General features: G+C 37.7%; 4 protein-coding genes across 6 annotated transcripts; 2 read left to right on the forward strand and 2 right to left on the reverse strand.

Annotated features, from left to right (window-relative positions):
• Positions 1-291: 291 nt before the first annotated feature.
• Positions 292-2,253, reverse strand: LOC104814688. Its single transcript, XM_010542862.1, has 4 exons — positions 1,792-2,253; positions 1,624-1,703; positions 1,461-1,519; positions 292-509 (listed from the first exon to the last, which is right to left on the reverse strand). Exons 1-4 carry the CDS (start codon positions 2,110-2,112, stop codon positions 292-294), a joined length of 678 nt encoding a protein of 225 aa, XP_010541164.1. The 5' UTR covers positions 2,113-2,253.
• An 885-nt stretch (positions 2,254-3,138) lies between these two features.
• On the forward strand, positions 3,139-4,734 carry LOC104814248 (peroxidase 19-like). The gene is made up of 3 exons (XM_019202658.1): positions 3,139-3,491; positions 3,790-3,993; positions 4,101-4,734. Exons 1-3 carry the CDS (start codon positions 3,225-3,227, stop codon positions 4,674-4,676), a joined length of 1,047 nt encoding a protein of 348 aa, XP_019058203.1. The 5' UTR covers positions 3,139-3,224; the 3' UTR covers positions 4,677-4,734.
• Positions 4,735-4,982: 248 nt separating this feature from the next.
• Positions 4,983-6,642, forward strand: LOC104814247. 3 transcript variants are annotated; one of them, XM_010542198.2, is made up of 4 exons: positions 4,983-5,480; positions 5,584-5,660; positions 5,943-6,054; positions 6,274-6,642. In XM_010542198.2, the coding sequence occupies exons 1-4, from the start codon at positions 5,248-5,250 to the stop codon at positions 6,401-6,403; spliced, it is 552 nt and encodes a 183-aa protein (XP_010540500.2). In that variant the 5' UTR covers positions 4,983-5,247; the 3' UTR covers positions 6,404-6,642. The 3 variants fall into 3 exon arrangements, with proteins under 3 accessions (XP_010540500.2, XP_019058205.1, XP_019058204.1); XM_019202660.1 differs by having other exon boundaries at positions 5,943-6,034; XM_019202659.1 differs by having other exon boundaries at positions 6,187-6,278.
• Positions 6,643-6,647: 5 nt separating this feature from the next.
• LOC104814246 (protein trichome birefringence-like 38) lies at positions 6,648-9,934 on the reverse strand. The gene is made up of 5 exons (XM_010542197.1): positions 9,538-9,934; positions 8,637-8,808; positions 8,011-8,192; positions 7,763-7,921; positions 6,648-7,064 (listed from the first exon to the last, which is right to left on the reverse strand). The coding sequence occupies exons 1-5, from the start codon at positions 9,876-9,878 to the stop codon at positions 6,776-6,778; spliced, it is 1,143 nt and encodes a 380-aa protein (XP_010540499.1). The 5' UTR covers positions 9,879-9,934; the 3' UTR covers positions 6,648-6,775.
• Positions 9,935-13,237: the final 3,303 nt, after the last annotated feature.

Consider the following 13,237-nt stretch of genomic DNA (forward strand, 5'->3'; position numbering starts at 1 on the left):
GATCTCCAATTCGTAACTCTCGCAATGAGAATTACTCATTATCCATCGCAATGCCTTTGCCACACAAAAAATTAAAAAAAAAAAAACCGACAAAAAGTTTCTAAGAGCAATTTTCCTTTTTCACATAACCGGCATGTCCAAAGCTTGTAACACATCCTTGAACTCGAACTCACGAGTTTGCTTATTGAACCGCCGATCTTGAGGAGGAAATATACATGTTACCGCCCCCCGGTCTACGTGATCGACTCGGTAAAGATAAAGTTTATCGATTGCATAAGGCGCTTTACGGTCTCAAACAGTCCTCAGGTAAAACGACGTAGTTGTCTCCACGAGCCGCCTCGCCTCCTCGTCCGTGAGCTTGCTCGTGAACACAACGTCCCCTCGGACAAGAACCAAGTCCTTGGTTTCGGCAAACTCGGTATAGAAAGTGGTGGTTAGGTATGGCGCAGATCGCGTTCCTCTCGCCTTGTAATCTTCGAGGCCCGTGAATAGCATGTGAGGGGCTTGAACTGTTCAAAACAAATAATAGACCATATATACGATCAAGCCGAGACATTTTGTTGTAACGTGATCGTGTACCACCACGGCGTATGTGATTTCTGGCGATTACAGGAGATTGAAAAACCGATTGGTTTAATCGCAATCGCTACAGAACATGAGAAATCTAATCGTAGCTCTCTATTTACGTTTTGATAGCGATTTGTGACATTTTGCTAAAAAAAACAAAACACTCTAGCTTTTAAATTTGTTTTTATAACAACATCATGCACTTTTGGTAATTTACACTAAATCGCAATTACAACAGTTCCATTTACTTTTGAATCGCTATCCATCACTTATCAACCAACCAACATCAATCAGCCAACAAACACACTGAAAACACTCATAACCTCTACCACAAACACAACGAAACACCCAGTCGAACCCTTAGCCGAATTATACGAGTTTCAATCTAAAAGGGTTTCAAGGTATTCCTTCCAAATCATTGGAAGAATCCACATTTTTTCAACAAAACACAGAAATGATTCACATTTTTTAAACAAACTCAACTCACCCTTTTGACAAGAAAGACAACATAACCAAGTCCATGAATCCAAATCTATCGCGAATGGTTCCAACATGAAATACTATAACCCGAGCAAATAAAACACTATTCTTCATTCATCCCCTATCTTTTCCTTTCGATAAGAAGCCGTTCCAATGGAGAGTATAATGAATCACCATAAGTAATCTCTACTCTAATCACTGTCCCGACAAACTAAAACCGCATTGATCTATAGCTTAAGCTCCCTAACAGATCCACCCTAAGACCTAATATCACAGATTCACAAGATCACCTCCATTCTCATTGGCCTTCCATGAAGAAAATGGTATCATAAAGGCATGAACACTTAGACCAAGGAACTGGGAATACTCTAAAATGCAAATACATAACAGACGATTAGAGATGGAGATGGAACCTTGAACAAACATGGTTGTGTAATCTTGTCCTCTCCACAAAGGGATGACAAAATACTGACTGCAATTGCAATGTCAATAAGAACAAGATCAAATCAATTCAATCGGATCGATCCATGAAAAGATATATATTTTTCAAGAAAAACGATTGGAAAAGGAAATTACCACTCTGATGCTCGTTGCTCCAATAGCCGATAAAGCTGAGCTTTCATGGACAACCCGATATCACCTCGTCCCAAGTGATGCTGGTGATACAACCATAATGTCATGAAACTCAAGGAAAAGAATTTCGATTGTTTTTTCACCAATGGGGCAGAAGGGTTGTTATATTACATCGTCCCAGATCGAAGCGAGTTCGTCCGGCGATTTCATCTTGGCTCCCTCCAAATCCATGATGGAATCCAACGGCTTCGGCTGCAATGGCGTAAACCCAGTTGCGAAACTCGAATTCCTAACGGAACCAAGCGATGCCCACTTCACCAGATTTCCGGGTATCGCTTTTGAAAACGAATCTCCGCCATTTCGTTGCGAAGAAGATGACCGCAGAGGGGAAATCTGTCTCGACGGACAACTGGAGATGCAAGAAGAATACGAACATGAGAGATTTCTAGTGGATAGGATCGATGCAGCAGTGACAATTCTCCTCGTTTTCATTGTAGGAATAAGTTGAAATTCAAGGAGATGCCATTAACTTCAGCTAGATAATGAGACAATATAGGAGAAGGCTCAAAGAGGAATTTCATCGAACAGGCCCCCTGCAAAATGACCTTCAACGATTCCGTCGATTTCGTTGCGGTGAAGGCGAAGGGGCAAAATTGTCTTTTCCACTGGCGTTTCGTTATCCATTAAGAACATATCTAAAATAATTTCAGGTAGGCCCATTGGGCCCACTTTTTTATCCTGGCCCATGTAACTCCGAAGTTTTTTTTTCTATTTTATTTTAATTTTTGTTTTTTATGATAGCTTATTTTTAAGTTGTGTTATAATTTTATATTAGGATTTTTGAGTTCTTAATTCCTACGAAAAAAATCCTGAGATACAAGAAAAGATCGTTACATTATAGGATGTTAAACAGCTGCAAAATTGAATATAATATTATTTGGTTTTTCTTTTATTGTGATAAAATATTTAAAAAGAAACAGTGAACAGATAAATGGTCCACTATTTGTTCATTTTAATCGCTGAAAAGCTTCAAAAAGACTTTGGGTCGCACATGCCAGAGATTATTCCCTTAATGTTCAAATTTGAAAAGAATATAGTATGATCAAAACCATTAATCAACCACATTATTATATTTATCACTAAATTTATATATTTTATGATTAACAAATTACACTCATGAGTCATGATCAATAACAAAATCATAGTGAGAGTGACAAATATTTTATCATACTATATTATTGTTGTTTAATGTGATAGAATGGTAATATGCTAGTTTAAACAAAAACTGTTTATATATATATATATATATGTATATGTATGTATGTGTGTATTTGAAGCCTTGTTCACGGGCCATGATTGCTCCCACATGTTAGAGAGAGTGACAAATATTTCTATGAACCATACACATCAAAGTCGGTAAACATTTCCAAAATTCAATGTGGAAAAATAATTTCTTGTTGGTGTAAAAGTAGAAAGGTCAAAATGTAATAATATTACAGTAATACATACACACATATATATGTGTATATATATATAAACTATTTTACTGCCATGTCCAAAGTGCCTCACCACTCAAAAAACAACAGCAAGAGAGGAACAACACCATGCATGTCCTGTCTCTTTCTGACCGTTGTATTCTCCTCTTGCTGTTCTCTGCATCGAACATTCCAACTTTTCCGGCGAAACCCTCGGCCTCTCCTCCGCCGCCGCCGCCGGTGGGCCGCCGCCGCCGGCTCGCGGTGGATTACTACGCGGAAACTTGTCCTCAACTGGAGATGCTTGTCGGCTCCGTCACTTCTCAGCAGTTCAAAGAAACTCCAGTCTCAGCTCCCGCCACAATTCGACTCTTCTTCCATGACTGCTTCGTCGAGGTAAATGACACGACTCCTGCGCACAATAGCACAATTCCCCCTAGTTTCTCACTCTATTAGGAGCGCATTTTAGCATCCGTTTACAAGCATGCTCAGCTCACTGCATCATCTTTCCTATCTGGTGTAAGTACACGCACCATCAGATGTGACAGAATCTGCAACCTTCATCGTCGTCATCATCATGATGGCAAAATCGTAAATAGTATGAAACCCAGAATCCGATGACCAGTTTGATAGATTCTGAACAATACGCATTCGTTTCTTAACCATTACTGGTTTGGCTTTCACATGTACGTAGGGTTGTGACGGATCGGTATTGGTGGAAACTGAGAAGGAGAACAAAACGACGCCGTTGGAGAGAGAAGCGGAGGAGAACACAGATCTAAGCCAAGAAGGGTTCGATACCATTAAGAAAGCTAAGTCCTTGGTGGAGAATCATTGTCCTTCTCTCGTCTCTTGTGCTGACATTCTCGCCATTGCTGCTCGAGATTTCATCCACTTGGTTATAACACAAAACCCTTCTTCTTTTTCTTCTTCTCCTCCTCCTCCTCTTAACTTAACTTAACTTGGGTGCTTCTTCTTCTTCTTCTTTGCGATGGATATTTTCAGGCAGGTGGACCGTATTACCAAGTCAAGAAAGGAAGACTGGACGGAAAATTATCAAAGGCAGTGAACGTTCCCCGGAACATTCCTCGTTCGAACTCGACTGTCGATCAGCTCATCGATCTCTTCTCGTCAAAAGGATTAACGGTGAAAGACCTCGTCGTCCTCTCGGGTGCACACACCATAGGATACGCCCACTGTAGGCAATTCCTTACCCGTCTCTACAACTTCAAAGGATCCAGAAAACCCGACCCGAACATCGACTTCAAGCTCCTCAAGGAGCTGAGAATGTCATGTCCCGAGTTCGGGGGAGGGTCTAACGTCGTACTGCCGCTCGATGTAACGACGCCGTTCTCGTTCGATAATGGGTACTTCATCGATCTGGAGAAGAATATGGGGTTGTTGGGATCTGATCAAGCTCTGTTTCTTGATCCGAGAACGAAGCCTGTGGTCATGGAGATGGCGAGAGATAAGCAGAAGTTCTTCGAGGCGTTTTCTAATGCTATGGATAAGATGGGTTCGATTGGTGTTAACAGTGGGAGACATGGAGAGATTCGAAGAGATTGTAGTGTACTTTCGTGAGAAAATTGTATGAAGAAAATGTTCTTGAATCGACCCTGTTCATATGATTTTCGATTCATTGTTTGAATTTCTATCACCAAATCTCTAATTTACTCCATGCACGAAAATTGCGCTGCCATGGCTACAAGAGCCTTCTTACAAATCGGGAAACCAAGTCTGTGGATGATGGAAACTATTTCCAAAGGGAAAAAACTTCATACCCTAAAGAGTCGAAGAACTAAAGAACAAACAAAAAGCCTTCTCCTTTAAATCGATTTCTCTAAAGCGGTAACCATTCACAATACAACACGAATTTGTGCAAAAAAGGGTTATTTCTCAATAATTGTTTGCATTACAAAAAGAATACTAAATAACCTTGCAAATTCTTACCTGCAGATTGATAAATTCGAAATCTTTGAAATTTAAGAAGAAGACCCACCCGGAACCCTAGCGAGAAACGGAGAGGAAGAGGAAGAAGAAAGGGTCACGTGGCTATATTTGAAGCTCTCTCTCTCATTTTTTTTTTTGCCATTTGCTTATTTATTTATCTTAAACCCTTTTTTTTCCTCTTTGCCATTTTCGCCCTCATTCGATGTCTCTCTGCCTGATCTCTAGTCCGCGTCTTCTCTGCATCGATCCTCTTCGGAAACTTCCATCGCATTCCAAAATCTCACCTCGTCGGATCCAACGCGCGATCGGAGCCACCGCGATAGCTTCCATGGCGACGGCGGAGACGACGACGGTGATAGCCATCTCCGACGGCGTTCCCAACCCTGCGATAAAACTCTTGTTCGTCGAGATGGGTGTGGGTTACGACCAACATGGGTACAGTGAATCTGAATCTTTTGCTTTTTTTCGTTCAAATTTCGTGAAATTTGAATCAATGCCCGTTTTAAATGGAATCGTGAAATTTGGAAATTCGAGTTAGGCAAGATGTTACGGCGGCGGCGATGAGGGCTTGCAAGGATGCTATTTCTTCGAATTCGATTCCTGCATTTAGGAGAGGTAAAAAGCCACTGATGGATTTCTTGCTTCGAATTCTAATTTGTTCATGTTTCAAATTATCCATGTTTAAGCTTAAAATTTGCAGAGAAGAGTACAAAAAGGTTCTGGATCCTATCTACTTTCATATGATTTCGTTGACAACGAACTGTATTGCCATTGTTTCCATATCTGAAATGACGCTCTTGGATCGAATTGAAGAAATCGATCATCATCATTTGCTGTGTTTGAGATTGGAGATGGGCCTTTGGAAAAGCAATGTTTCCCCCTCTGAATATGTTGCAGGTTCCATTCCCGGCGTTTCATTTGAACAGATGAAGTTGCAAATCAAGCTCGGAGTTCCTCGTCCTCTTCAGCAGCAGCTGGATATCGAAAAGGTCAAATCGATCTTCCCGTAGTAAGTGTCTTTAATCTTGAATTGAATGAGAACCATCCTCAGTCAAGAATCACCATTGATGAGCAAAAGGAGATCATTTTCACAGTTTAATAGCATGACTTTATATGCCATTTCGGGTGTGGAATCATGCAGTTATATTTCAAGTATTTGTTCGATATGATGAGACGTTATACACCATTCTTGGATGGGTTTATTTTTTCTTCCGGGCGAATACTGTAGCGGGGAGATTCTCAACGTTGAGGTGGTGGATGGAGGACTAATCTGCTCGAGCGGCGTACAAGTCGAAGAAATGGGCGATAAGAACGAAGACTGTTACATAGTGAATGCTGCTGTCTATGTTGGTTACTAGCCTCTTCTTTCCCGAGGTAAATTTTACGATCTTTCGCCTGATCGGGTGTAAGATTTCATGTGTTCAAGGACCCTGGATCTGGATTTGACCACAAGGCTCCTAACCATTGCTTCTGGTTTGATCCAATCCATGTCACACAAATCTAATGGCAAAACCATGAACATTTTTGTAATAAACTCAGAAACATGCCATTGTTATTGCGCATCATATGACTCAAGATCAATCATGTTATTTGTTTCCCCAATGAAAAATAATTAAATTAAGCACTTTTCACTTTCATCTTTTGTTTATGTAACCTTCTTCCCCAAAGAGTTATCAGATTCTTACCACATCCAAGAATGTAATGTACAGATAGAGAAAGATTGTTCTCTTTCACATGGAAAGAGCTGCATAGAGAAGGCGGTTCCAAGTATCAGGCAATCCAGGGAGGCACCAATGGCTGCAATCTGTGCCTCCATCGCCGCCATAAGTGGAAGGATGAGCATCCTTTCTCAACTGGGATAGAGTCGTAATATCGAGCAAGTAGACGGGCGTTTTCATTGTTCTCAACACTTTGTCCACCACGGCTGTAGCCGGCGGTGCACCTCCCGGGTAGGTTGATCCACTCAACGGCACCATCTGTCCACTGCAACTCTTCTTTGGCTCGTTCCATTCCCTACCCCTGTTCACGGTGAGAAAAATAACTTTAAACACCTTTAGTTAGGGATGGACACGGGCGGATACCCGAGATTTGCAGTGTATTTAGTCTCGGTCTCGCCCTACTCGGGTATCTCGTTCTCATCTTCCAAAGGGTTAGATACCCAAGGATCAAATATTTGGGTGCCCGCGGACTAGAGTTTGGGTAGTCAAGGATCAGGCGAGAAGTGTAACTGGTCCTAGAATCATTCGGCATGGCACGATGAGCGACGAGCGACGAGGGGAGCGGAGAGCGAAACGGAGGCACGTCATGGTAAGGGCGAAATCGCCTCTCAGAAAGGATCTTCGGACTCCTCTCTCAAAACAATAGAACTTATGTTTGAACACTTTTTTTTAAAAAAAAAAAATCAATTTTGTCTAGAATTAGGGTTAATCGTAATCCATGTATCGCCGCTTGCCCTTTCTTCGTAGGCTCGTTCTCCCTCCGCCTCATCGTATCTCGTCGCGGGCTGACCCTCTCTCTCTCCCTTACATCGTGTTACCCGTGTTTTCGGGTCCATACTGGCGAGAGACTTTCGGCCTCATTGTCGGGCTTCTTGAATTTCGGATACCCATAGGACGAGTCCCACGGATCCATGGGATTTGGAATATCCAAATCCAACCCCAACCTTCAACGGGGTATTGCAAATTCAAAAGCGGAAAAGAAAAGGGGAAAGCGCTCACTCGTAGTGTGTGGGAGAAATGCCTTGGAAGAAGACCCTCGTCTTGGAGGCATCGACGTTGAGGTCAACCCATTTAGCCCAAGTGCTCAACCCTTTGTAAAACGCCACCAGCCGGTCCATATCCCTCATCAAACCGGACCCATCTCTCATATAATCCCACCTAACCGATCACAAACCGAAATTTAGGGTTCATTACAATCTCGGTCTAATATAAAATAGCAACACACACACACAAAAGAAGAAGTGTACCCTTGGGAAGAAGATCCTTTGTGAGTCCACCAATGCCAAGAGTTGAAGATGAGAACCTCCATTCCTTTCCAAAGGTTGGCTCCTCCTTCTATGGCGTTTAGGTTGAGCACTCTTCCTACCTTCTCTCTCGATATGTCCACTAGGTACGGTGTTCGGTATAGATACAATGTCACCCCGTATCCCTATTCGAATAATAGATAGTGATATCAGAAATAAACCTAATTTAAAAACCAAGTAAATATAACTTGTTTAGAAAATAATTAAATTTATATGATAAAAACCTTAAGATAATCTAAAATCCGAATGAACATTAATGATTTTTTAAATAGTACAACATGTCATATCACTAATAACGCCATAATAGCCAAAATAGCTAGCATTATCACATTCTTCATCATTTTCAAAACATCATTTTAGTGGCGATATATGGTGTTCTTTCATATGGTTTGGAATACGTCCATGACTCTATTCCATTAATCTATATTTGATAAAACGTATACCTATGAATATTTTTTAGTTTTGTTTGTATTGAAAATACGTATAAAATGATTTAATCAAATTAAGTAAATAATAATTATTAAAAAAAAAAGGTGAAAGAAGAGAAATTCATTTAAAACACATATTACCTCAAAGGTGATGGAAGAGAGCGGGGTACGCTTCACGAAAGTGAACTTGACGTTTGGTGCCGACGCATGTATCATACATCCCAACGATTCCCACATGTTTAGACTCAATGAGTCACCCACGAACATGACTCGTTTCCCTCTCCATCTCCTCAAGAATTCAATCCCATTGAACCTAGACAACAAAACGACAATTTATCCATCGGAGATCAGTCAAGCCGACACGTGTGAATGAATGATATATACACACACACGCACGCTATTCCCACGTGTTTAGACTCGAGGTTTAACAGCTCAAAAACTATATTTACATCACTATACGTATGAATGAATATTTTTTTAAAAGAAAAATAAACTATTCTATTCTTAATTAAAAAGGGTTTCAAATGGAGTTGTAGGGTAACTAGAGTTGAATTGATATACATGCAAAATTAAAAAAAAATATCAAACCGATGTATATTGGTCGTATGTTTGAAGATTCAAACAAATTTTAAATAAGTGAATAGCTGATGATAATGATGATACCTCTTTAATGATGCGATTCCTACTTTATGGTAACAAGGCATTATAAACATATCGGTTTTGTTATATATATATACAGCCACACACACACACACACACATATATATATATATATATATGTGTACATATAGATAGAGAGAGAGAGAGAGACCACCTACTCTTATTAGTTTGACTATATAAGATATATCAATTATTCTTCTGACCAAACTTTTCCAATTGCCTCACCTCAAGCCGTAAGAATTAATAATTTACATGAAAACTGAAGATCATGTGATTAATAAATTCATTTTAACACTCCTGTTTAGGAAATATCTACATACATGTATATATACACATATGTGGAAGATTATATAAGCATATACGTATATATGTATATATGTACCTGGGAACAGCGCATGAATCTGGTTGCCAAGAATACTTGAGAAACTGCTTGTCGGGTCGGCCGAATTTGAGACAATTGAACTCGGCGTCGATGAAGGGACACGTGGAAGAATCGTAGAGAGGGTTAGAGACATCGACGGTCCATCTCCCTTGGAACAAGTTACACCCACTTGTCTGCCTCTGGATCTTTCCTTCGCCGGAGCCGACGGTGGCGTTGCGGTTGCTCCGGAGGCTGACGTGGCGTCGCTTGCCGGACGCAGCCAAGGCTTTATCAGCTCCGGACAAGAGGATGGTCAGCAGCACAAGTGGAAGAAGTAAGAGAGAGATTAGTTTCCCATTCATCTTTCTTTTTTTTAGTTTGAAGGACTTTTTGAAGAAGTTGGCTTGTGGGTTTGCGCATATACATATATATATATATATATGAGTATGTATAGTGTGTGTGTATATATGTATAGACCCTGAGTGGCAGTAGAAAGATTAATTTTCTCTTCCTTTTGGGGTTATATGGGTTTTGGGTCAAAAGCGTGGGTTACCATTTTGTGTATAAATTAAATAGTTTCAAATGTACATAAAAACGCATACACAGAATTGAAGCCTGTATACATTTATTTTCTGTTTAGTTATTTTACCCATATTAATGCAATTAATAACAAATTAAGTATTACAATTAAATTGTCTCGGGAAGTTTCATACAAAATTCTAATGAATTACATAAATAAATGTTCGGCTTATAGTGAGAGCATTAATGACACTTCATATCATAATTTGTTCTATTCAAATATTATATATATATATATGCGTATATTATTTGGAGGTGGGTTGGCACATGAAACATATAAGTGGATATATATGCAAATATTTCATTATATATATATATATATATGTGTGTGTGTATATGGAGGAGAGAGAGACAGATATTTGGAAGGATACGGGGAAGTTTTCACGAGTGGGAAGTGGAGCAGGCTTTGTCTTCCTAGGAGAAATAAGCAACAATAATCCATATTAGAATATATGATTTTTTTTTAAAATTTTGTGTGTGTGTGTGTACGTAATATATTGATTTTTATTATATTTATACATATTTTCACGGGGTTCCGTGAATGTGTGAAGGTTGTCCTCGGACTGCATGTCAACGGGGGACATCTCAATCATTTTCCATGTACCTTTCACATGCTCCTACGGCTCATGTTTATAATTTTAGTTTTTAATTTTCATTCGAATATACAAATAATATGAGCTGGTTTTATACATAATAATATTTTGATTAGCGATTAACACGATTATTCGAAAATCGTAATTTTGTTGCCATTGATTAGGAAATAGAAAAAAATGAAATATTTCTGTTTAATATGCGAGTGTATGTTATTATGTTCTGAATTTAAATTCGAATTATAACAATTGTAAACCGTTTAATTATTTATAAAACTTCAAATTCACTTATCATTGTTGTAGATAAAATTATATGATTTTTTATTATTCATAGAATTTGGATTTGGATACAAATTTCGTCACTTGTATCACTCTTAGATCAAATTCAAGTTCAAATGTTACGATTTGAAAATTATCTATTCTAATAATAACAAAAATAATCAAAATATTTTAATTTTTTTCTTCGATATTACAATATTTAGTTTTTTAATTCAAAAATAAAAACATGTTATCTGTATTTGAATACTTAGGATAATTAAATATTTCGGTTGGAAATAATTTTTTTTCCTTTATAAAAGCCGTAAATAAATATTTAGATTTAGATATTACCGATAACCAAACTTGTTATAGATATATAAAGTTTAGACTTTAGATATTCAAATTTCATAAATGCGGAATGAGATTCTCAAACGTTTGATTGAAACATTAGTATCAAATTTCAAATAATTTCAAATTTTTAGATATTCAATCCGATTTAATCTCTACTTTTTTTCCCCCGTAACTTTTCATGTGCAAAATCCTTTTGTCTTAAGCTTATTTTACCATATGTCATGAACTTATCATAATATATATTATCATCTTTGTATTCAAAAGTAGCAGACGCCTTTTCTATTGTTGAACAGAGCATCTTCCCCTACCTTACACTTTACACTATCTATTCATTTGTTCCCACAATTTATCGTTAATATAAAGTTTGACACGAATAATATGATATATATATATATATATATATATATATATATATAATCTTGTACTTCATAGAATAATCTATAACATAAATTAAGGGTTTAAATTCAATCTCATATAAATTTAAGAATTTGTTTTTAAATGTTTATATGATTTGATTAATTAGAATTACCACATTCTAGGGTTATAATTAGATTTAAACTAGGAACCCATATCTAAATGCTAGATCACATGTTTCCAATTCCTCACATTTCATACATAAATCTCTAATTAAATTTGTTAATGCTGGTTTATCAGTTTCATTAAGGCTCTAAATTTCATATGATAATTTGGTTTATTTTATTTATAGAAAATAATAAATTTCTTCATGCCCATCCATTATTTTGTTCTCTCTAAGTTTTTAAGGGAAACCAAATATTTTATTTGGTGCACCAAATCAATCATTACCCTCTAAATGATCACACTTCCCAATGACAAAATAATTTGGATATATAACGTTTTAAATTTAATGGTGAATGATCGTGTTTTGTATACTTTAATTACCAACAAGAGATAACATTTGTCCTAACATTTATAAGTTCATCACCAAATCATGTTTCCTAAAACTATTACATAATCTAGATTTGAATTACACAAAAAGAAACTCTAAGTAATGAATAGATTTTTCTATCAACGTGTTTTCAAAATTCATTTTTTTATAAAAAATTAATTATCTTTTGTGAATAATACAGGCTTCTAAGGTGGATATTGATATGATCCTATCCAAATATAAGAATAAAAAAATTATATTTTGTGGTTGTCTTCCTTTTTAATAAAATCATATTATTCCTTTGATTTGTATAATTCGGGACGCCGCCAGGCCGCCAAGCCACCAATGAGATCGATGATGACGTGGGCCCATAAGGACACTTGTGGGCCCTAAATATGGCCCACTAACGTCGGCCCAACAAGTGGGTGAAAGTTGCCTACACGCCAAGCTAACTAAATTACACACGTCTCATTTTTTTTTCCTCAAATTAAATTAAGAAAAACGTTGAGTTGGTCAACTAATTTTGGATGAAAAATACAAAGAAATAGTTAACGACAGATTCAGATGGTTCGAAAATTGTAATTTTAGTTGAAATTGATAGGTCGATTATATATATATATATATATATAGAGTTCTCGAGCAGATGTATCTGGACCATTCTCTTTCTTTTTCATTTTTCAGCATTATGGGACCTATGACTCGAGTTGTTATTTTATTATGTTGTCTTGCATACTTGACTGTTATCGGATTCACTTGATCTTCGCTTGTTTTAAGCTCTTATCTAAGGTTGAATCCCGACTTGGAACAAAAGACAACACACAATGTGGAACACATCAAAAGTGGAATGCATGGAGGCATCTTTTAACCTTGGCCACAAAGTTATGCACTCATTTTTCCCTCCTATTCCACTTAGTTCTGAATTTCCTATTCCACATATCACGCCCCTTCGGATTTGAGTGACACCGCGGACGGTGTCTCGTTCAAGTCTAGGGGGGGTGAGCATCTAACATCGGTTCAAGTCCTTTCTAGGATGCATTTCATACATTCACTTGCATAT

Source organism: Tarenaya hassleriana, unplaced genomic scaffold (genome assembly GCF_000463585.1).
Source record: "Tarenaya hassleriana unplaced genomic scaffold, ASM46358v1 Cleome21, whole genome shotgun sequence".
Lineage (NCBI taxonomy): Eukaryota > Viridiplantae > Streptophyta > Magnoliopsida > Brassicales > Cleomaceae > Tarenaya > Tarenaya hassleriana.

Coding starts and splice junctions, on each gene's coding strand:
- LOC104814688 (XM_010542862.1), bottom strand. CDS start 2,112: ATGAAAACGAGGAGAATTGTCACTGCTGCATCGATCCTATCCACTAGA. Junction 1,704..1,791: donor TCGCTTCGATCTGGGACGAT/GTAATATAACAA, acceptor TTGTATCACCAG/CATCACTTGGGACGAGGTGA. Junction 510..1,460: donor CACAACCATGTTTGTTCAAG/GTTCCATCTCCA, acceptor TGTTTTGAACAG/TTCAAGCCCCTCACATGCTA.
- LOC104814247 (XM_010542198.2), top strand. CDS start 5,248: ATGTCTCTCTGCCTGATCTCTAGTCCGCGTCTTCTCTGCATCGATCCT. Junction 5,661..5,942: donor GATTCCTGCATTTAGGAGAG/GTAAAAAGCCAC, acceptor AATATGTTGCAG/GTTCCATTCCCGGCGTTTCA. Junction 6,055..6,273: donor GTCAAATCGATCTTCCCGTA/GTAAGTGTCTTT, acceptor CGAATACTGTAG/CGGGGAGATTCTCAACGTTG.
- LOC104814248 (XM_019202658.1), top strand. CDS start 3,225: ATGCATGTCCTGTCTCTTTCTGACCGTTGTATTCTCCTCTTGCTGTTC. Junction 3,492..3,789: donor TCCATGACTGCTTCGTCGAG/GTAAATGACACG, acceptor ACATGTACGTAG/GGTTGTGACGGATCGGTATT. Junction 3,994..4,100: donor CTCGAGATTTCATCCACTTG/GTTATAACACAA, acceptor GGATATTTTCAG/GCAGGTGGACCGTATTACCA.
- LOC104814246 (XM_010542197.1), bottom strand. CDS start 9,878: ATGAATGGGAAACTAATCTCTCTCTTACTTCTTCCACTTGTGCTGCTG. Junction 8,809..9,537: donor GATTCATGCGCTGTTCCCAG/GTACATATATAC, acceptor TTTGTTGTCTAG/GTTCAATGGGATTGAATTCT. Junction 8,193..8,636: donor TCTCTTCCATCACCTTTGAG/GTAATATGTGTT, acceptor TTATTCGAATAG/GGATACGGGGTGACATTGTA.